This window comes from Cyrtonyx montezumae, unplaced genomic scaffold (assembly GCF_038088225.1).
Source record: "Cyrtonyx montezumae isolate F1298 unplaced genomic scaffold, pur_monq_1.0 scaffold_10, whole genome shotgun sequence".
NCBI classification, from domain to species: domain Eukaryota; kingdom Metazoa; phylum Chordata; class Aves; order Galliformes; family Odontophoridae; genus Cyrtonyx; species Cyrtonyx montezumae.
The window spans coordinates 35,848,272-35,869,657 of NW_027071826.1; the positions used below are offsets into that span (position 1 = coordinate 35,848,272).

Sequence of the window (21,386 nt, forward strand, 5' to 3'; positions counted from 1 at the left end):
TGAAGGTTCTGACAAAGGTGTACAGGCTGTTCACTGGCTGCACACGCCAAAGCAGTGGACGATGCCTGAGCTGCAGATCATGGTACACCTACTGCAGTAATTACCTGGTGGTCCTCCTTCTGAAGTAGCAGAGCAGGATTTAATCCACGGGCAGCATGCTGGGTACTGAGGACAGGAGGTTCTTACCTTCCCTTCTGTAGATGCAGAGTCACTAAACAAGGGCAACAGCCCCAACACATCACCGTTTTAGAGGAGAAAAAAAATGCTTTATTTTTTCCAGACAGAAACTAAGCGGTCCAGTCCAGTCTAGTCCTGTCCTCTGCCAAGGCCACTGCCTTGACTGGGCAGAGATCAGGCATAGTACTGCAGATTGGCTTTTTTCTTTGCTTGAACCTCTAGGATTCCTTCCATGTAATCCTCGTGGGTGAGCTCTGTAGCTCCACGGCGGAGGGCAATCATCCCCTGCCCAACAAGACATATTTTAGTGGGGGCACATGAGCGCCACATTACTCCACTCTAGCTTTCATATTTCCCTCCTATCAGTGCTGGCTGCTGTAGAGGATTACTTACCGCTTCGACGCATACAGCCTTGCACTGGGCTCCATTGAAATCATCTGTGCAGCGAGCCAGTTCCTCGTAGTTTACATCAGGGCTGATTAGAGAGGGGAGAGACAGAAGTCTGAGAACACGTGGCAAAAACAAGCAGTGTACAGAGCTTAAACCCAATGGAGCTCTCACCAGAGGGGGATGCATTACCACTCCACAGCCGTGAAATAATGCCACCAGTGTTAATGACACAGCCACAGGTCACACCTATCCCATACCTGACGTTCATTTTGCGTGAATGGATCTGCATAATTCTGGCTCTGGCCTCCTCATTAGGCATCGGGAACTCAATCTTGCGATCCAATCGCCCAGAGCGGAGCAAAGCTGGGTCCAAGATATCAACGCGGTTGGTTGCAGCAATCACCTAAGTACAGGTGTGGTTATCAGTCTGAGGCACCTGGAGGACAGGCCTCTCTTGTCCCCAGGGATCCGACAAGCTTCTTCCCTGGACACTGTTTTACATCCCCTACTAGAATGCCCTGGCCCTCAGCAGCTCTGTTAGATCCCAACCTTGACTTGTGTATTGGGCTGGAAGCCATCTAGCTGATTAAGCAGCTCCAGCATGGTCCTCTGCACCTCCCGATCACCAGCCTTTTCACTATCAAACCTGAGGAGGAAATGAGGGGGAAAAAAAAGATCAGCTGGACCCCAAGCACCCCACCTTTACGTTCTTAATCACACAAAAAAAACAGAATGACAGCATTTCACACTCTGTGGTTAAGCTATTCCAAATTCCTCTCTGATATCTTGAACACTGCAACTACGACAGTCAGCAGCACCTAAGTCTCATTATGATGTCCTTAGAGCTGATGGGGCTAACATTGTCCAGGCTTAAGTAGTAAATGAGGGTTAACTCTCCTGTGCCTGATGCAGTTACCAGTAAACAGTTTTGTGTCACAGCAGACAACTGGACGGGCTCACACATTTCACTCAAGCACATGTACTTTGAGACCAAGGATTGCAGTGAGTGATTTGGTCTGTGATTTGGTTTTGCCTCTTTCTAAACAGGCTGTGCATTAAGCTCGACCTCCCTCATGTACTCAGGCAGAGGGACAGCAAGGCAGCTCCCAAGAGCTTTGCAACACGGCCTTTACCTCACCTTTTAGTGCCAATGGCATCCAGCTCATCAATAAAGATGATGGAAGGAGCTTTTTCCTTGGCTAGAGCAAAAGCATCTCGTACCAGCTTGGCTCCATCACCGATGAACATCTGTACAAGTTGTGGACCTGCAAGTTTCAGGAATGTAGCCTGGGAAGTGAAAGACAATCCTATGTCTGGGTTTTCAGTAGTGCCAGACCCGAACGCTACAGAAAAGCCTTAATTAAAGCCACCAAGTAAACAAAAAAGCCCCAACCCTCATAACACCAGCTTACAGGTACAATCCCTTTCCCCTCGGAAATGTTGCTTTCTGAGGTACTATTCTACCACAGCAAAAGCATTCAAAGGTCTCTTTTACCTTGGTCTGGGCAGCACATGCTCGAGCTAAAAGCGTCTTCCCTGTTCCTGGAGGCCCGTACATAAGGACTCCTTTGGGAGGCTGTATGCCCAAGTTCTCAAATTTCTCCTTATGATTCATTGGCAGGACGATGGCCTCCACCAGCTACGGCGAAAGAAAAACGTGAAGTCAAAACCAAACTTCACAAATCCAAGCTGCCCGCTGCAGGAAGTTCAAAGCCCACCGTCCACATTCACATTGGTATCACCTCTTGGATTTGTTTATCAAGCCCCCCGATGTCACTGTACTGCTCTGTGGGTCTCTCATCCACTTCCATGGCTTTCACCCGTGAATCATATTCAGTAGGCAGAGTCTCCAAGATCAAATAAGAGTCCTTGTTCACACCCTACAAACACAAATTCTTTGCTTTTAAGAGGCCCTTCAGAGAGCAGTCAATACACACACACAGTCAGAGGTGATCCACAAGACCTCTAGGATGCAGGTACGAGCAGCTCTAACAGCAGCACTCATCAGATCGACACAGCCTGGCGAGGTGGACAACACGAGTAATCTGGGGCACTTTAGAAGGAAGGGGCCCAATATACCAGGCAGACAGCCAACTCTGGGGCACCTAACTGCCTGCACAAAGAGGCTCTCCAACACTACTTTTCTATGCTACAAATATTACTGAATTCCTAATGGTTTTGGTTTTTTTTTTAACTAAACTTCAGTAACAGAAATGATCTCAGAAGGATCTGAACAAACTGTATCCTTTCTAAAGGAAAAGGCACATGCGATTTTCTGGCCAACATCACAGCTAACAGTCACAACATTACTCACCACTAGATCTCCAGGCTTCAACTTCTCAGCATCAACCAATCCGATAACAGGCAGGAAATATGTCTGCAGGACAGGAGTTCAAGTAAGCAAAGCCTTACCTTGTCCTTCCTGAGAGTTATGACAATATTTGCCAGCTTCTTGTCAACTGGGACCTCTCCAGATTCCCACGATCACTGAAAAGGTGGAGTCCTGAAGGTCTCAGGATGACATCAGACAGCTGCCAGAGTACCCTGGCATGAATCCCACCAGGCCGCATAGACTTAGGTTCATTCAGCTGGAGCAGCAAACCCCAACCAAGTTCAGAGTTGGCTGGGAGCTGACTGTTCCCCTTAATCACTGTCCCTCACCTCAGGGCTCTGGAGGCCCCAGTGCCCATCATCCGTGTTAAAGATGGAGCAAAGAAGGCATTAAACATTTCTGCTTTATTTACACTCCTGTTTGTGAGGTGACCAACCTCACCAAGTAACAGACCAATGTAACTTCTGGCAGCTCCTCACACCTAACTGGACACGTGGCTCTTACCTGGCGTGTAGAGGTCTTGATGACAGCACACTTGCCCTTTCTCTGGGAATCCAGGTCAATGTTTGCTCCATCCTCCTCCTGGTCATTGGGGTCAACATCCAGTAGCTGAAAACCAGAGTGAAAGTCTTCCCTATAATGTAACCAGACTAGTGGGACATCCTCAGATGTAATGCTTCTAAGTTACACGGAGTATGAAAAACAAAAATTCCCGTTTCCCATTAGCAGTAAAATCTTGAAAGCACTGACTTACCTCACAAAAAGTTATCTTTTCCTGTCCTCATGCAGCAGCACACAATAGCATGGAAAAACACACTACACAGCCCAGAACAAAGCAGCACCGAACGACACCGATTTCTTTTTTCTCCTTACAGCATCTCACATTATTCCTTAAGCTCATTAAGTTCTAAAACACTAATACCAACCAATCCTTGTTTTCCAAAATTGGACACTGTCTGTGCTTAAAAAATAAATCAGATAAAACAACTGCTTCACAAAAAAAAAAGACATCATGTAACGTCCAGACTTACTAAAGACGTTTGCAAAGTGACCTTTTACAGCAAACAAAGCAGGTATAAAAAGATGCTGTGAACAGAATCATAAAGGTTGGAAAAGACACCAAGATCCCCAAGTCCAGCCATCAGCCCGTGCCCACTAACCACACCCCTCACTGCCACATGTACACATTTCCTGAAAACCACCATGGACAGTGCCTCCACCACCTCCCTGGGCAGCCCATTCCAGTGCCTCACTGCTCTTTCTGAGAAGAAATTTTTCCTAACATGCAACCTGAACCTCCCCTGGTGCAACTTGAGGCCATTACCTCTTGTCCTAAAATACAGCTAAGGGACAGGAGCTGCAGCACGGCCAGCACGTCCCTGAGTGAGGAGGGACTGCTCCCTAACGTCTATCAGTTAGGAAGAAAGCACTTGAGAATTTGTTCATTCCAATTCATTCTCTTCTTTCTTTCTACTTGTGTAACTCTTAAAAGTCCTTTTTGATTAGAGTCTCTTAACTACTGTTATTTTAACTGCAGGAATCATCTTCCTGTAAAGCCAGCAATAGTGCACACACGAGCAAGTAGGACACCCACTGCTTTTCAACCACTGTGCTATACTTCACATACTCAGGTCTACACGAAGCAAGGCCGTGTCACCTCCAGCAGCTGTGTTAAGTACAGAAGTCCAGTAGCTAATACCTCACAAGAAATGATCCAGGCAAAAAGTTGGCAAGTGATAAGCACTTCCAGGTCACAAGTAAAACCATCAGAAAAAAACCTGGAAGTCTTGACTTCAGAATCATAAATGGCCTGAGAACACCATGCCTCCAATTACCAATGGGCTTCCTATCCCTTCTCCCTCCCGACACAAATGGTGTACACTTCTCTCCTTGCTCCAGAAAAGCACTCACCTCAATAACATTCGAGACAAGGTATGGCAGAGTTTTATTCACTTTGATCTTTTCACTGTTCTCTTTGATCTTATCTTTCATGGCCTGAAGCTCATGGGTCACTCTCAGCACTTCGCTCTTCATGATCTGGAATGAGTACACAGAAGAAAGAGGCAGAAATCAGAACAGCGTGGCAACGTAAAAGTTATGTTACTCTGAGAGTAAAATAGTTATAAAAATGTAAGAAAAATGTAAGGCTGGGAAGACAATGGAGATAAAGACAAAAGTAATATTAAAAAAGGCAGCTAATTCGTCTGAGTAATATCTGTCAGTAACTTCTTCCCTGCGTCACTGGGTACATTTACACTCCAGGGTACTTCTGAACACGCTCCAGGGCCTCAATGTCTTCCTTGTACTGAGGGGGCCCAAAACTGAACACAGTACTCAAGGCTCCCAGATCCTTTTTCCCCTCACAGCTTGCCAGCCACTGTGCCCCAAGCCTGTTGTGATGCGCAGGGCTGCTGTGACCAAAGAGCAGGAACCAACACTCAGACTTGTGAAAGCTCATACAATTGGCCTCAATCCACCAATCCAGCCTGTCCAGATCTCTCTGAGGGGCCTTCCTATGCCCAAGAGATGAACACTTCCTCCCGGCTTGGTGTCAAATACAACAGCTTGGTGAAAGTGCACTCAATTCCCTTGTCTATATCAACAATAAAGATATTAAACAGGAGCAGCCCCAGTACTGACCCTTGTGGAACACCACTAGTGACCAGCTGTTAGTTGCATTCAACCCCATTCACCACCACACTCTGAGCCTGGCCATCCACACGGTTTTTTATCCAGTGAAGAGCACACTTGTCTAAGCAACAGGCTGCCAGCTTCTCCAGGATAATGATGTGGGAGGCAGCCAAAGGCTTCAGTAAAATCCAGGTAGAAAACATGCATTCACTAGGTGGGTCCCATGGTCATAGAAGGAGATCAGGTTGGTGAAGCAGGACCCGCCTGCTGGCTAGGCCGGATCCCCTGGTTGTCCTGCACACACTACATGATCACACTCAAGATCTGCTCCGTGACCTTTCCCAGTACCAAGGTCAGGTCGACAGGTCTGTAGTTCCCAAATCCTCCTTCCAACCCTTCTCCAGTTGTTTGAGACCTTCCTGTTTAACCAGGACTCCTGATAAATAATGGAAAGTGGCTTAGCAGTCACTTCCGCCAGTTCCCTTTGCACCCTTCAGAGGATCCCCTCTGGCCCCATGGACTTGTGACAGTCCAGGTAAAGCAGCAAGACGCTGTTTCTTCCTGAATTCTGTGGGTTTATCCAGCTCCCCATTCCTGTCTTCAAGCTCAGGGGGCTTTTCACTGTAAGGCTAACACACCTGACCAAAGATAGATGTGAGGAAGGCGCTGAGAACCTCAGCCTTCTCCTTGTCCTCAGGGACAACATTCCCCAGCACATCAATAAAAGGCAGGAGATTCTCCTTGGCCCTCCTCTTGCCCCTTTTTCCAAAGATGGTGAACTGCTCTTTTTATCCCAGACTTTCAGTGAAAGCTCCCTGTTCAGCCAGGCCAGTCTTCCTCTGTGCTGGCTCAGCTTACGGCATAGGGGAACAAGCCTCATCCTTTAAGTTTCCTCCCTGAGGAAAGTTCAGTCTTCCAGGACATCTCTGCCCTTCAGGGCAGCATTCTAAAGAGTTTAAAATCTGCCCTCTGCAAGTCCAAAGGAGCAGTTTTGTTGACCCACCCTTCACCAAGAACAGAGAACTCAATCACACTGTGCCCACTACGCCCAGGACAGCTTCTGACCTCACCTCCCACTGGTCCATCCCTGTTTGTAAGCAGCAGGTCTCACCGAGCACTTCCCCAGCACGCTTTCTCACCAGCTGTGTCAGGAGGTATCTTTCACACATTCCATGAACCTCTTAAACCACTTCCACTGGGCTCTATCATATCTCCAGCAAATACCAGGTAAGGGGAAGTCCTTTGTGAGAACAAGTGCTAGCGACTGCATGACATCTGCCAGCTGTGTCTGTAACAGACTCCCACCAGATGTCAGCCTTGTTGGCCTTCCCTGATCCTCACCCACGAGAACTTGATATTATTCCCAGTGTTAAGCCCTACAACATCAAAACACTCCCTAATGTGAAGAGCCATTCCACTGCACCTCATTTGTTGCCTATCCCTCCTGAAGAGCTTATAGCCCTCCACTGCAGCGCTCCAGCCATGAGAACATTCCCACCATGTTCCAGTGATGGTGACTGAGTCATGCTTTTCCTGCCACACAATGGCTTCCACCTTCATTTGTTTGTTATCCATGCTGTGTGCACTGACATGGATGCACTTCAGCTGGGCTGTCAGTCTCACCCTAGTCGTGCTGCCCTTAGGCTCATCTCTAGCAAGCCTGATTTTATCCCTTTCTCCCTTCAAACCTAGTTTAAAGCCATCTCAAGGAGCCCCACTAACTGCTGGGCTAGGATCCTTTTCCCCTCTGAGACAAATGGACCCCACCTGTTATCAGTAGGCCTGGTTCTGAATAAATTGCCCTATGGTTAAAAAAAATCCCTGATGGCACCAGTCAAAATATACATACATACATACATACATATATATATATATATATATACAGATACTCAGCTAAATAAATATATGCACATGCACATCTATAAGCATCCATGTGGAAGTTATTTGTTGCTGAGTTTAAAGAACTGTGCACTGGAGTAGTCAGCAACACCTCGAACTGAAAGTACCACAGTAACACATCACAGTAAAAGTGTATGAACAGGGAACAGCAGAATTAGGGTTTGTGTCCACTGTCAGCAGTGGGACTAGCAGCACTTTGCAATGGGATGCACTACCACTGCTTCCAGTGGAACAAAGAGAAATGCAGGTGCTGTCTTTATCTACAAGAATGTACATATCAAGACCACGTGTAAGAGACAAACTTATAACTTGCTTCTGTAAAAACTTCTTGTTCTCCACAAAAAGCAAACCACCCAACTTTACAGTAATATCCATTACTCATCTCCCAGCAGGAGCAATGCAAAGCAAAGCAAAGTTTGACAACTGAGGACAGCTCACGCTGAAGGGATGGAGCTCCGGGGGCCTCCACCTCCACCTGTGAGAGCAGGGCCCACCATGCTCACGCCACATTGCTCAGGGCTTTACCCAACCAAACCTTGAATATCCCAAGGGCAGGACTGCGCAAGGAGGAGTACAGCTTCTCTGGACAACCCATCACACTGACTGCCCTCACAGGGAAAAGTCTCCTTGTGCCCCATGAACCTCACATTTTTGCAATTCATGATCTATCATTTGTGGCGTGAGGTAACTTTAACCCAGAGTTCAACATGATATTATAAAACCTTTCTACTAACTAACTAACTAACAATCCCACACCAGAAAACACAAGTAAAAACCAAAATACACTGGGAACATGGTATATAACTTACACCTCATCATCATGCAATTTTAAGTTTTCTGTGAATTTTTATAATTAGAATGAAAATTAAATAGAAGAAAGTTCCATCAGCCTCACCCAACAAGAAGCACATGTATGTGGTTCTCAGTGGTGTCTGAGAGACAACCACATGCTTTTTGCTCTCACAGAAACATTCAAGAAATGCTTGCACAAAGGGAGTGTGCCCACAGATATTTCTGCTACTTAAAAATAAGACATGAATTTCTCCCTGCTGTCTTCAAAGGATAAAAAGTTATTCCCAAAAGTCAGCAATGCTTGTACAGCCTGAAGCAGCAGGACAAAGCAGCCCAGCATAATTTATGGAATAACCCATCTCAATATTGCTAACCTCAAGTGGCAGTGTAAAATAAAGTTGTCTTCTAGGTATGATGAGGTCTAGGCCCTGTCCTATTTAAGCACTTTAATTTAACCAATTACTGAGATGAGGAGACATTTGCAACTGATACCAACCTAGGGGAACAGACAGCGCACTCACAGGTGGTAGGGCTGCTACTTGGAGGGACCCTAATTATTTAATGGCAGGAGGGCAGCTGTGAAAAGTAGATTGTGGTTTTGCATTAGAAATTTCCAGTATTTCCGGTATGTAGCACGGGTAAGTTGCTGAACAGAGTAAAGTTGAGAATGGGGCACTCTGGCCTGGGTAAAATTAGCATGGGTACTACGGAAAGGTAGACAGGGTAGGGGAGAGCCTAGTACAGGATGGGACCAGTGAATAATTACAGAAGGTACTGTCTTCCCTACCGCTGTAAAAAGTGCAGAACGTACTTGAATATAACACGTTGTATGGAAATGCAATGTAGCAATCGCACTGGAAGACTGGGAGCCTGAGATGCTCAGCCAATGAGTGGCAGGATGGGTTTACCTGCGTTGGACCCAGGGTATACAACGGGATGGAATTTACCGACAAGTTGCGCAATTTCTCCCTTGTCAGTGGGGGGTGAGCACCCATTACTGCAATAACGAATGAAACTGCTGCTATCACTGAGATCTTTGCCTAACCCAAAATTCTTGACTAAAGCGTTTCTAACGCAGCCAGCAAATGGAGGAAAGCGATTGTCCCTCTGCACTGAGCACCTATTAGTTTCTATGTGCAGCATGGTACCCAGATATCGACCGCGCACACGGCACATATCGACACCCCGTCCTGAGTTCAGCCCGGGACCAGCAAGATGGCCGAGGACGGCCCTTCTCTGGCCCCAACCCACCCGCGCTCGCTGACCGCGCCGGGCCCCACACACGGGCCCCGCAGACCCGCCGGCTCCCTCGGGCCGCTCTCCGCGCTCCACCTCCGCTCCCCCGTCCGGCGCCATAACACCACCCCCCCGCCCGGGCCGGGCCGCGCCGCGCCGCGCCGCGCTACCTTGATCTCGCTGTCGAGCAGGCGGGTGCGCTGCACGATCTCTTCCGTGGACATCTTCAGCACCTCCTCTCCGACGCCGTCCTGCGGGGCACAACGGCACCGTCAGCGCCGACCCCGGCCCGGCCCCGCAACCCCGTCCCGTCCCGTCCCGCACCTCCGACTCATCCCACACCGACGCCATCTTTCCCTCAGTGAGAGGGGCGCGCGCGGCGCAGCCGATTCGTCACAGTAGAGCCGGCGTTCCCGCCGCCCGGCGCAGGGCACGCGACAGAGCGGCGGCGGCGACGGCGGCAGTGGGGGCTCGCGCCTCAATCCGTTCCCGCCGCGATCGCGGCCCCTCGGCGTGGCCCAGTCTGTGCCGAATCTGCCGGCGGCGGGTCACGTGCTCCGCCCAAATCTGCTGCGTGATGGCTCCGCCGCCATCTTGGTGCGAGCGGAGGCGGTGCCGCCGTCAGCGCCGCTCCCCCTCCCTGTCCCTCCCCTCCCCTCCCCTCACGGGCGGCAGGCGGGGTGCTGGAGGCGGTAGCGTTTATTCCGGTCCGTGCCCGTACAGAGGTGCGCGACGCGCTTCCCGTGCCCGGCTGCGTCCGTGCTCCCTGTCACACGTAGCCGGGTTTCACCGACAGCCGGCGGCAGTTGGGGCAGCCCCGCGTCCCGTTGGTCTGCAGGCACCTGCAAAGCAAGGCGGGCCGGTTGCAGGGGGGTCCGCCGCCCCCGCTCCCAGCGCTGCTGATCACCTGACACGCGGGACGGCACGCACCCGCCTGCTCAGCCTGGAGTACGGAAGCACCGCGGCACGTTCCCCTATAGGACGAAGCGGCACTGCTCTCCTTTATTGCTAGGGACAGCAGCCTCCCCGGGCGCTGCAGGCTGTCCCATCCCATAGTGCGCTCCTGTCACGCTCATGGTGTCATTCTTTACTACTTAAAGTTCAGAACTAAAGATGATGTACAGCTAACATCTCCTTGGTGACAGTAACTGGACTGAACAGCTTACTCAGCTCCATGCACTTCACTGCCAGAATGAAACGGAGGGGTTCAGGGGAAAAAGCCAAGATCTCCCAGGAGGAATTAAATGAGGTCATTCGTGAAGTGAGCTAAGTGCCTACAAGGCAAAGACATGAGCAAACAATCGTTTGGAAGGTGGGAGCTCCCCCTCTAAAGGCCAAGGAAAGCTGTGGAGCACATGGGGAGAAGCGTACGTAGAGCTGTCCTGTTCTGGGTATGAACTGCTCCTTACTCTAAGCTAAGTGTGAAGACCTTTAGTATTTCCAACTCATTACTTCAAGTGGAAGAAGTGGGAGCAAGGCAGCGCCTGTAGCTGGTTGTTCTTCTCCCCAATAGACTCTCCACACATGCCACAGTACAGCTCCATCTCCTCCACGCATTCATGGAACTTCACTACATGGTCACGCAATTCTCGCTGCTGCCCCTTTGTGCGATAGATCCTTTCACACAGACAGTGGAGCTTCAGCAGACCAAGCTGCGCATGAGAGGCAGAAACAAGAAAAATGAACAAGGTGAAGACAGAGCAGTAGCAGAGGGGCAGGACCACCGTGGCCCCAATCAGCTAGAGAAGGGTCACCATGAAGGGGTGCCCAAGGGTTAAGCTCAGTCATAAGGACATCTGGTCTCTCAGCACTTCCTGCCATTAACCCTACTTCTCTGCATCACAAAAGGGGACACTAGGTTTGATGCAGTCTGATACTTTTTCATGAAAATGGTGTTCCTGAGCTATCCACAACATACACTGCATCTTCACATCCCTCTGGCCTGCAGCAAGCAGTCAGTTCAGCTGTGGCTCAGGTCGACAATATTTTTTCAAGAGGAGACCCCCTAATCCTCCAGTTTTATGGTTGTTTCACATTACATTTTTAATGCTCCCCATCCCTCCCTGTTTATCCCACTGTAACCCCTTTCTCAGTTTTCAAACCTGCACGTTGATGCCAATTCCCATACCTAAACTCAACAAAGCATCACTAATATAGACACATTCGTAAGCAGTAACAAATCTGGATAGTTTAATGCTTGGCTTCTTAAATTGCCCAACAGTAGATAGTAATGAAGAGAAGCTACAGGATCCTACCTTGTTCCCTAGTCCCTCTGCCAGTTCCTGTGCCTTTTCAATGATTTCCAGAGCCTGTAAATGGAGAGCATATATAATCAGTTCTCAGTCTGATATATCAAAAACATACATGTATGAATGCCCTGACAGGAACTGAAAGAAATAGAGATAGAGAATGCAATCTGGATGAACAGACATCCCTGCAACCCTGAACATGTGGTTGTCTGGTAGATCTGTCCCACCAAAAGTTCATCCAGAAGAAAAGCTTTGTTTCTGAAGGGAAAAAAAAACCAACAACAACAACAAAAAAAAAAACACACAGATAACCTAAGAGCATCATTCCTGTTCCAGCCACACTGCGAAAAGAAGGGCTATGTTGGCAGAGGCTGGGGTTTCTAAGCAGAGAGAATACACTTATTTAAATGCAGTCACTGTCTTCAGGGTTGGAATGAAGTATAAGCAAAGCAAGTCTTGTCCCCATCTTGCCTCACAGGCCCAATCTCTTTGAGCAATTCCAATTTTGTTTTTACAAGAGGAAGAGATCAGCACTACCAACATCTTTTCCATTTTTTTCTTGCTCTTCATGCGTCCACTTTGCCCTGCTTATATATGGCATGCCGTAGAAGTGTACTGCTAGTAATTTTTTTCAGTCTGAAGGAAAGTACTTAGCATGACAACTGTTATACCAAACGAGTCTCTACTTTCCCTTACATGCCAGAATGTTCCCCATTGTTCAGATAACCAGTGTCCATTTCCCAGAACTACAGAGACCCACTTCAGTTTCGTTCAAGGAGAAGACAACATCTCCCATGAACCATAATACTGATAATGAGGAACATTATCAAATTTCTACGCTATAACTGGGCATTACTACTATTCTAAGAGTTGAGAACCAGCTGAGATGAAAGAATGCACTCTGAACACAGGATATGGCATTAAGTCTGTGGTGGCAGCAACAGCCTATGACAAGGGACTTGCAGAGGAAGGAAGCAGGAACTTATGGGTAGCAGATAAAATATCACTGAGGGACAAGCCTAGGAAGAGTGACTGTGTACTGGAAAACTTGAAATTAATTACTAGGATTAAGAAAGTGAAGCACAAGAAGTGGAAGAAAAACTTGCTGAGAAGTTCAGGGACAGTTTGTCTAAGACAGGAACACAGGACTGTACAAGAGTTTGGACAAACAGGCTGTGACACCAGCTGGGGAGGAATTGGGACAGACACAGTATTAACTACATGCAATGAAAGGAAAGTGGGACTGTCGGAGGAAACTGGAAGCCCTAAGAAGGTTAGGACAAGAATAGGGATTCTGCAAGTGGAAAGCTTTCTTAAGTAACTGATACTGGGATGGAGCAGCTTGAGAAATGGAAACTGGGACTGGTGAGCCTTGGGCAAGTATTCAGTGCTGTGACATTTAAGGAGGTCATGTTTGGGGTGATGGGCATAAGGTCCCTGACCACTGGGACAGACCTGCCTGTAGCACCTAGAGCAGAAACCAAAACTCACTCCCTTCTTTTGCTGGTACTGGTGAGATTAGGGCTTCTGCAAAGCCCTCACCAGGATCTCTCAGAGAACTGCCTGTGGTATCAAAGGATGGCAATGGCTAAAGGTGGGATCAAGGGGTGTAGAGATCAGATAAGTGCTCTGAATATTTTCTTATTTAGAGGCCTACTTGTGTCCTATCCCATTCTTTTGAATATGATATATGGGACTTGAAATGGTTTTACTAGGCAAAGTTTTCAAGACCACAGTTTCTTCTTCCAATGAAAACAGTTTTACTTCCTAAGACAGCAAGGTGTATTTCACCCCAATGATTCCCCACTGTAGGGAACTCAGGTACTGACTGCACCTTGAGCTTGTCTTTTCTGCCAGGCACATACTCTTCTCCTGAGAAGCTTCATTTTACCTCATATTAATGATGAGAGACACAAAGCGTAAGAGTGAATCTTCAGATATCAATACCCAAAATGGCATCCCAGTGTGTCACTGTGTAGACATTCCGGGTTGTTCAGCAATCAACAATAACTTCTGAGCACTTCCTTCTCCAGCCCACAAAAAGTGGGATCTGTGGCATCTAGTACAATCCGGATTTTAAGACACATACACTGCCTAAGCACTTTCAAAATAGTGAATTTCACCCCCTCATAATATATTGACCTATCTATTCTTAAATCCTATTCTGCTCATTTCTCTGCTTCACATCAGTTTATACACCTTTAGTTTCTCCAGGAATTTGTGTCCACATCTGTCTGCAAAGCACATGGTGGAGCTATAGGGCTGTCTAAAAATCACCAAATAATGAGCTTAGTCATATTGCTAAAGAGTAGGCAGCAGAATCTATTTTAGAGCATAAGCTGATTGCCTGCAGCGGCAGAAGCAGACTTCCTTCCCTCGGTGCTGGTTTCTCAGTGTAGTGTTTAAAGTCATCAGCACTGACTAACAAGACAGTTCTGTAAGTCAAGCCTGACTCAGAATGGATGTTCATACTGTTAGCCACTAACTCCTGGCTGAGAGGAACCATTTGGAGAAATGCAACTGCACAAGCACTGATGGTATAACAAAGGGGGACAGATCTCTATGCATCTGATGGGCATTCAGCTCAGAAAATGACTGCTTTCATCTCATAAAAAGAACTTACACAGAAACAAGTTTGTAACTGACCTTGTCCAGCTCCTTCTGGATCATCCAGCACTTAGCCATTCCTAGCAGCACCTGGATCTGACCCAGGCGGTTTCCAATCTCTGTCATGATGCTCATGGCAGAATCGTACCGGGGAAAGGCTGTCTGCAGCGGCAGGGAGGAAAGCACATGTTTTACTATGGCCTGCTTTTCACACCTTCTTCCCATCCCCTCAGTCCTTCCTGGTAGCTGTACCTGCACATCTCTGCGACTGAGATGAATATCAGCAAAGCACAGCAGACACAGTGCCTGCAGAGGCCGGTCACCGTGCTGAAGGGCAATCTTCATGGACTCCTGAAAGAAATTGCCTTTGGTCAGTAAGGAAGCTCTTGGGTCAGAACAAAGGCTGCACGCTTCACCCACTGAAGGGTCAGCTCCAGAGGAATGGTGCAACATTTTTAGTTAGTTTAGAAATACAGTCTTGTTCATGTTCCCAACTAGAGGACATTCACAGGCTCAAATTTTGAGGCACCCAGGACTACTGAAACCAGAGTTCTAAGACTGGGAGACAGCAGGAATATCTAGAGTCAGGTGTGAAAGCCATGGCTTCCCTCTTCCTCCCAGTCCTGCCCTGTAGGCAAGATTCTACTGCAGAGACCTCCAGCTCTGCGTCTGCTTGCACGCTGTACCTCGCAGCAGTCCATAGCGTCTGCCAAGCGCCCCAGCTTCCGGTAGGCCACTGCCATGTGATACTGGCTCATTGCACGGTACTTCAAGCTCCAGCCTGCTCCATAGTCATTCACCAACTCTGCTGCTTTACATGGGAAGAACAAAGCTTTCTCATAGTCCTGTAAAGCAGACAGACAGTGATGACAGTGAAAGAAAAAAGGGAAAAAAGAAACCATTTTTTATATACTAATACTGCAACAGCTAGCAGATTTTTGTACGCCTTTCTTCCCCTGCCTGTCCTCTTCCATGTGCTCTGCTTTCTCTATTGACGTGAATATCAAACTGTGGAAGGTGGAATTGCCATATGCTGAATTCATACTGCTCTCTATTTTCAGGGCACTTGAGAAATGACACAGCATCTGAATTTTATATGGTACGCCAACAGCCATATGCTGCCAGAATCATTTGTCCTCTTCTGTAACTGAAGCCTGAAAAGTGTCTCTGGTCTTAGATTCTCCATACGGCAAGACAGGATATCTCAGAGGCTGGTTATTCAGCACTGCAGGAAGCAGGAACAACAACAACAACAAAAAAAACCCAGCCTTGCCAAATCCACAATAACTAGTTAAAACACATGCAAATAAATAAATAAATACAAATCTGAGCACCTTTGTGCATTAAAAAAATTAAGAAATAAAATTATTTTATGATAAGTACATAAAAAATTAAAGATATCTTAACCGTACTCAAGCGAGATTATTCAGTTAGCAACTCTTCCATTAGTGACAAAAATCAAGACTTTCAAGAAGAGATATCTGATTTCTTGCATTTATAATGGAAGTCGGGCCTGGCAAATCACCTCATGCTCAATTCCTGCCTGGTTTTGTACATACTATTTGCGTGCAACAGTAGCCGAACTAGAAAAGAGAATCCTCTGAGTTCTGGCTGCTTGCCCTGCATGCAGACACTGCTTCCTGTGATGTCATATTTGAAGCTTTTCAATTCACAGCTGCTTCTGCTGTGCTACATAAGCATTCCACCAATCCTTACTGCTAAGGGGAGTATTCTCTGATGATTTTACAGTGCAGAGATTTAAATTTGGAACGTTCTGTCAGCACTTTGCTTCTTACAGCAGAAATAAGTGGAAATTCACAGTGCTTTCCGTAAGGAGACAATTGCCCTCCCATCCTCCCCTCCCTTGGATTACTGCACCTTTATCTGGGCATAGAAGTTCCCAAGGCTACAGCAGACTCGACACTCCAGCATCTTGTCGTCATTGTTGTGTGCATAGCGTAAAGCTTTCTCAAAGCACTCCAAAGCCTTCTGGAAAATGCTGAGGCCCAGGAAGGCATTGCCCATGCTGAGGCTCACCTGGCCATTCAGCTGCAGGCTCACAGTGGTACCCTGCATGTTCAAGCATGTCTTACAGTAAGATATTGTTTTCTGGAATTCACAGAGTTTCTCATTGCTGCGAGCCAGGTTTAGATAGCCCTCTGTAAGGTAATCTGGGTCTTCCAGCTCCCGTGCTGTGTCAATCTGTACCACTGCGAACTTCAAGTAGAAAACACTGTGTTTATAAAAGGCATGTAATTTACTTAAATACAGCTCAAATACTCACAGAGTAGCATCCTGCACTGGAGAAGTTGCACATCCCAGAGCAGGGCAGCATGGATTGTGTGGCACTCTATACAATGAGCAATTAATTATCTGGAGATTTAAACACAAGCAGTCTACGCATGTGAGCAGTCTGAAGAAACCTCTTTCTCAGCCTCTTGGACATGGAAATTGAACAGGCAGTTAGCGGAAAAAAATGTTAAATGGCCCTAAAGAGAAGCAGGTGAGGCAGAAAACCTCTGACACAATGCAGCTCTGCTTTCTTTTGCTCACATAATTAATTCTGCTTTCTCTGGAAGCCTCAAGATATTAAGCACTGTTAAAGAAACAAAGTAAGCTATTTCATCAATTTTATACTAACAAATTATGGTCAGTCTTGTTTTGTTTTTTGTTTTCTTTTATGATTCTCTGCATACAGTTCAAGTCTTTCTCTCCTTTAGCCCTCAAGCTCTTCTAAGCAGACTCTCTTCTGTGTTCTGTGATGAGCCAAGCACGCTACTGGTTTGAATTAATACTCATAGCAAAGGTAAATATTCAGTAATTTTCTCCATGTGTTTTCATTAGAGATCTGCAGATAACAATTCCCAAAGACACTAATTGCTTCATTTTTGCACACTGGTAATATATAATGATTTAAGCCACTAGAATGTGTTACATATTCCACAAAATAATACATGCTTGCGTATGTATGTCCACCCTCTCCTTAGCATTTTAAGAAAGCTGCTATGTGGCCCCATTAGCATGTGTTAGCTTATTCTTTCCTGTGTTCCCTTACCTTTGTGTAAGTTCTTCTTACTTCTCAATTGCCACAGCCTGATCCCATGGTCTGAAGTAACTTTTCAAGTGACTGAGCATCATAACTGTTCTTGAATCACAGTTAATTTCATGTGTTTAATTCAGAGAGCCCTTTTTTCCTGTTATTTCCTCTCTCAGTGATTAATGCTAAGGCCCTCCATCTGTCTTTGATAATCAAATTCACAGCGTAAAATACTCAGTTTACTGAAGCTATTTGTCCTTCCTTACAGTAGGAGGAACTAAAACTCACCTACTCTGATCCCACTTTTCCATCCTCTTCAGGGGTAATAAATTATGGTTTGAGTATCTTGGGTCCACTCAGTTGCCTGTTTCTTGCTTCTGTGAAGACTTCAGTATTTTCTTCAGGTAGACATACCTTACCTTTTGGATTCTCTCTTCCCTAATCAGTCAGTCATTTCTGCCACCATCTGTTCCCACAGTGCTTCTCAGAACTTCTTGTCTTCAGATTTTTTCGTATGTATTAATTTTCCTTTTTTTCTTCATGCTGATTATCTACTCTGTAGATAAGGCTTTGATGTGTGCACGGGTTTACTCATAAGATGACCCCATCACTTCTAGACAGAGCTGCCAAGAACTTTTCAGTGAGATGTTGGCGCTCTCTTCACTTTTTGTGCTACATGCTAAAGAATTACTACTCTAGTAAGGGGCAGCTAAAAACACCAGAACATCAAGGCGCTTTAATAAGACCCTATTTCAGGCTGGTGTAGCTACTAAAGACACTTATTTCATCTTCCCAGTTCACTCTCACAAACACTGTTTGCTACTATATGTATGCATCCTAACTTCTCAGATCCATTCATCAGTTTCTTTTTATTCACTTAATCAAATGTCTTTATCCTCATGCTTTTTGAATTTAGCTTCAGCTTCTTTTTGTCACTCTTTGATCAAGCCCTATATCCTTTCTCCAATGCCATGCTCACAACTGGGAGCCCCTCTCTGACCTCAACTGTCAGACTCCTCCGTGAACATCTTTCAACACCCACCCCCATCCCCAAAAAAGAATCTCTGTTCCCTTCTTAATCAGCCCCCATGCAAACAACTGTAATTTAAACAGTGTTGGATCTGTGACTGACATCAAGCAGTTGAAGAAGATAACAGACACCTTTTCACACAACTACCACTTATTCTATAAAATCTACTTGAAGATCTCTTTTTACACTGATGTACACGCTGAAAACAGTTTTTTCTGGAGTAAAGATTCTGTTTTCATACCTTTCTCTGAAGCTTCATCACATGGTGTGCCTGTATGAGGAATAAATCAAGAAAGGTCCCCACAATTACCTAGAGAACCTCATTAACCTAGGAATCCTGAGGGATGAGACCCAATAAGAAGCTGTACTCTGTGTATCTCGTAAGCTGGAGCTATCAACACAGTAATTAAGGCAGCTCACAACACAACACTTCTAAAAGCCAGTGCATCTTATTCCATGCAACATAAAAGCCCTGATTTTACATTCCAGCCACGCTCTGTAGTGTAGTGGCTGCAACACAATGGCATGCATTCATCTCCAGTTTGCCTTACCTTCAGCATATCTTTGTATCTGCCCATCTCTGCATGAGCAGTGATAAGGCAACCCAATACCCGAAACCTGCCAGCAGGATCCGCAGACTTCTCCAAAACCCTCATCCAGACTTGCAGAGCCTTTTCAGTCTGATTAGACTGGTAAAGATGGAGTCCTTTTTCTATCTGTTGCTTTGTCTGGTCCTGGCCCATCTCCCATGCATTAAAAAGCCTCATATACTAAATGCTAAGTACAGCAAAAATTAAGAGCTTGAGAGAACACAACATAAAATGCCCTAATACAGGAGGGCAGGTTGTGTGCTCAGAAAGCTTGGAGCTATAAAAGCCCAGCCAAGCCAGGCAGCCAGAGCTGTGGAAGGCAACAGCATGAAGTGGTTGTTCGGTAGAATCCCAAATCCACTAAATGAACGTCTTGCTCGCTAAGACATCAGTGCATTTGTCTGTCCAATCCCATAAACAAAGATGAAAAGCACAACAGGGGGAGAAAGAGAAAAAACTCAAATGACTGGAGTGAAACTCAATCTGAGCAGCCACTGCTAGATATCTCCATTGGTTGCAGCTGTTCCTGCCAGTCTGGCTCACGTGGCTCCCAGGAATGCTGGTCAGGCTTCCAGCCTCCAAGGTCAGGGTGAGCCAACTGCCCACCCCAGCCTGCCAGCATGCAGCTTATAAATACTTCAACGAGCAACAGACAATCAGCTGCAGTCACTGGGATGTCATACTTGCCCCTCCTTTCTCACTTGCCATTTTCTTTTGCAAAAACGCTGAAGTGATGGGGTAGTCCTGGGGGGTAGTAGTCTCAGCTAGAATTGTATCTTTAGGAACAACATATGCTCTAAGAAATAGGTTGTTTTAAAAAGGAATTCAAAAATTTCAGTATGTACACATTTTGCAACGTGCCTGATACTAGAGCACATCCAGAGAAGAGCCACAAAAATGATCCAAAGAATGGAACGTTTCTCCTAAAATGACGGGCTGAAATAGCTGGGGCTGTTCATCCTGGAGAAGGCTCCAGGGAGACCTGGTAATGGCCAACATAAAGGGGAGGTACAGGAAAAAAGGGGACAGACTCTTTAGCAGAGTCCGTTGTGATAGAACAAGGGGAAATGTTTTCAAATTTAGGATGGTTACAAGGAAAAACTCTTTTACAGAGAGGGTGGAACATGTTGCCCAGAGATGTCGTGGATGTCTCATTCCTGGAGACTTTCAAGGCGAGGCCGGATCGGGCCTGGGCAACTTAAATCTAGCTGCATATGTCCTGGTTCATTGCTGAGGAGTTAGACAAAAAGATTCTAGAGTACTACTTACTCCTAGAGTACAACTGGTTACTTTGGAAAGCAAGTTTCATACCTCTACTGATCTGAAGTATTTTTAATGGACCCAGCTTTTGAACAACATATAGACTTACTCTGTCCTTCAGAAGAAGAGACATCTAACTTTGGGGAGCGGGAAGGTGAAGATGCATCAGGGACATAAAAGAAGTTTTTCAGATACAAAAGTCCCAGACAGTTTTGTGAGTCTTTTACTGGCCAAATAGAAAAAATGGCAATTCAGAGTTTTAAGAGCAGACCCATTTACAGAAGCAGACATATCTTTAGCTACATCCATGCTTCTAAATGAACACGGTGCCTGAAGTAAAGGCAGTAACTGATGGAATGCTGGTTAAGATCATCCTGGTCAGGTTCATGGCTGCCTAAGGAATCAAGAACCCAAAGAAGCCTTCCTGACATAATACTCTTAAAGAAACCAGGCCACAGAAGAATAAGGAATCAGAGGCAGTGCAGTCTTTACACCATAGCAGTCATCTTAAGAGATTCCATCCATGTCTGTATTCAAAATTTTATTAGAAAAGCTACTGAAAGTATGTATTTCTTAAATGGTAGTGCAGAACTCCTTTCTGCAGTGATTTTTGTGTGCCTCTCCAGAGCTGGGTGGTGGAATGGACACATGATGATCGATCCCTGTGGAAACCAATAATAATGTTGCAGCCATGGGATTTCTGGACTTGGAGAAACGTAAGAGACCCACAGACAGAAGTCATGAAAGAATTAAGCCAGGCAGGACTCACGGAAGGGGAAACAAACAAAATCCCATCATTCTTCACTGGATCGGAGTACTTTATTTTCATACCTGTCTGTAACTTAAACTCATCCTGATACTTTTGGACCACTTCACTGTAACACTGCTCTTACATCCCATGAGGAAAGATCAAAGCGGGAAGGATGCCTTGCCATCTGATAGAGCTGTTCCAACAGGGAGATGATCTGCCCTGCATTTTGCTGATCACACTGTACTTCCTGGCTTTTGAGTTGCATGCTATTCTCCAATGAAACAGTGATTACTTTCCTAAGAGTCTACTAAAATAATCTGCCAAGATGAAAACATAACTTAGGGTTTGGAGAACCACCAAGCTCAAACTAAGCATCCTCTTTTATTAACAGAAACATACTGTGAT

At 46.2% G+C, this 21,386-nt stretch overlaps 3 protein-coding genes across 4 annotated transcripts in view; all 3 read right to left on the reverse strand.

Annotated features, from left to right (window-relative positions):
* Nucleotides 1-252: 252 nt before the first annotated feature.
* On the reverse strand, nt 253-10,052 carry PSMC3 (proteasome 26S subunit, ATPase 3). The gene is made up of 12 exons (XM_065754933.1): nt 9,782-10,052; nt 9,628-9,708; nt 4,811-4,936; nt 3,404-3,508; nt 2,882-2,944; nt 2,310-2,447; nt 2,063-2,206; nt 1,706-1,854; nt 1,117-1,213; nt 825-970; nt 571-652; nt 253-462 (listed from the first exon to the last, which is right to left on the reverse strand). Exons 1-12 carry the CDS (start codon nt 9,806-9,808, stop codon nt 352-354), a joined length of 1,269 nt encoding a protein of 422 aa, XP_065611005.1. The 5' UTR covers nt 9,809-10,052; the 3' UTR covers nt 253-351.
* On the reverse strand, nt 9,630-20,147 carry RAPSN (receptor associated protein of the synapse). The gene is made up of 9 exons (XM_065754934.1): nt 18,932-20,147; nt 16,192-16,530; nt 15,000-15,158; nt 14,566-14,664; nt 14,353-14,475; nt 11,713-11,766; nt 10,910-11,109; nt 10,179-10,299; nt 9,630-9,708 (listed from the first exon to the last, which is right to left on the reverse strand). The coding sequence occupies exons 1-8, from the start codon at nt 19,145-19,147 to the stop codon at nt 10,227-10,229; spliced, it is 1,263 nt and encodes a 420-aa protein (XP_065611006.1). The 5' UTR covers nt 19,148-20,147; the 3' UTR covers nt 9,630-9,708; nt 10,179-10,226.
* CELF1 (CUGBP Elav-like family member 1) overlaps nt 16,495-21,386 on the reverse strand; it is a 59,715-nt gene continuing 54,823 nt past the window's right edge. Inside the window, exon 15 of one of the 2 annotated variants that reach the window (XR_010623354.1) lies at nt 16,495-16,530. The gene's annotated coding sequence lies outside the window, so the exon portion shown is untranslated. Of the gene's footprint in view, nt 16,531-17,278; nt 18,652-21,386 lie in introns of those variants that run through there. The other variant, XR_010623353.1, reaches the window with a different exon arrangement.

Excerpts from the sequence above, each read along its gene's own strand:
- PSMC3 (XM_065754933.1), bottom strand. The coding sequence starts at position 9,808 with ATGGCGTCGGTGTGGGATGAGTCGGAG. Across the intron at positions 2,945-3,403 it reads TCAAGACCTCTACACGCCAG|ACATATTTCCTGCCTGTTAT; the intron begins GTAAGAGCCACG and ends CCTGTCCTGCAG. Across the intron at positions 2,448-2,881 it reads TGAAGCCTGGAGATCTAGTG|GGTGTGAACAAGGACTCTTA; the intron begins GTGAGTAATGTT and ends TTGTGTTTGTAG.
- RAPSN (XM_065754934.1), bottom strand. The coding sequence starts at position 19,147 with ATGAGGCTTTTTAATGCATGGGAGATGGGCCAGGACCAGACAAAGCAA. Across the intron at positions 14,665-14,999 it reads ACGCTATGGACTGCTGCGAG|GAGTCCATGAAGATTGCCCT; the intron begins GTACAGCGTGCA and ends AATTTCTTTCAG. Across the intron at positions 11,767-14,352 it reads TCCAGAAGGAGCTGGACAAG|GCTCTGGAAATCATTGAAAA; the intron begins GTCAGTTACAAA and ends CTCCATTTACAG.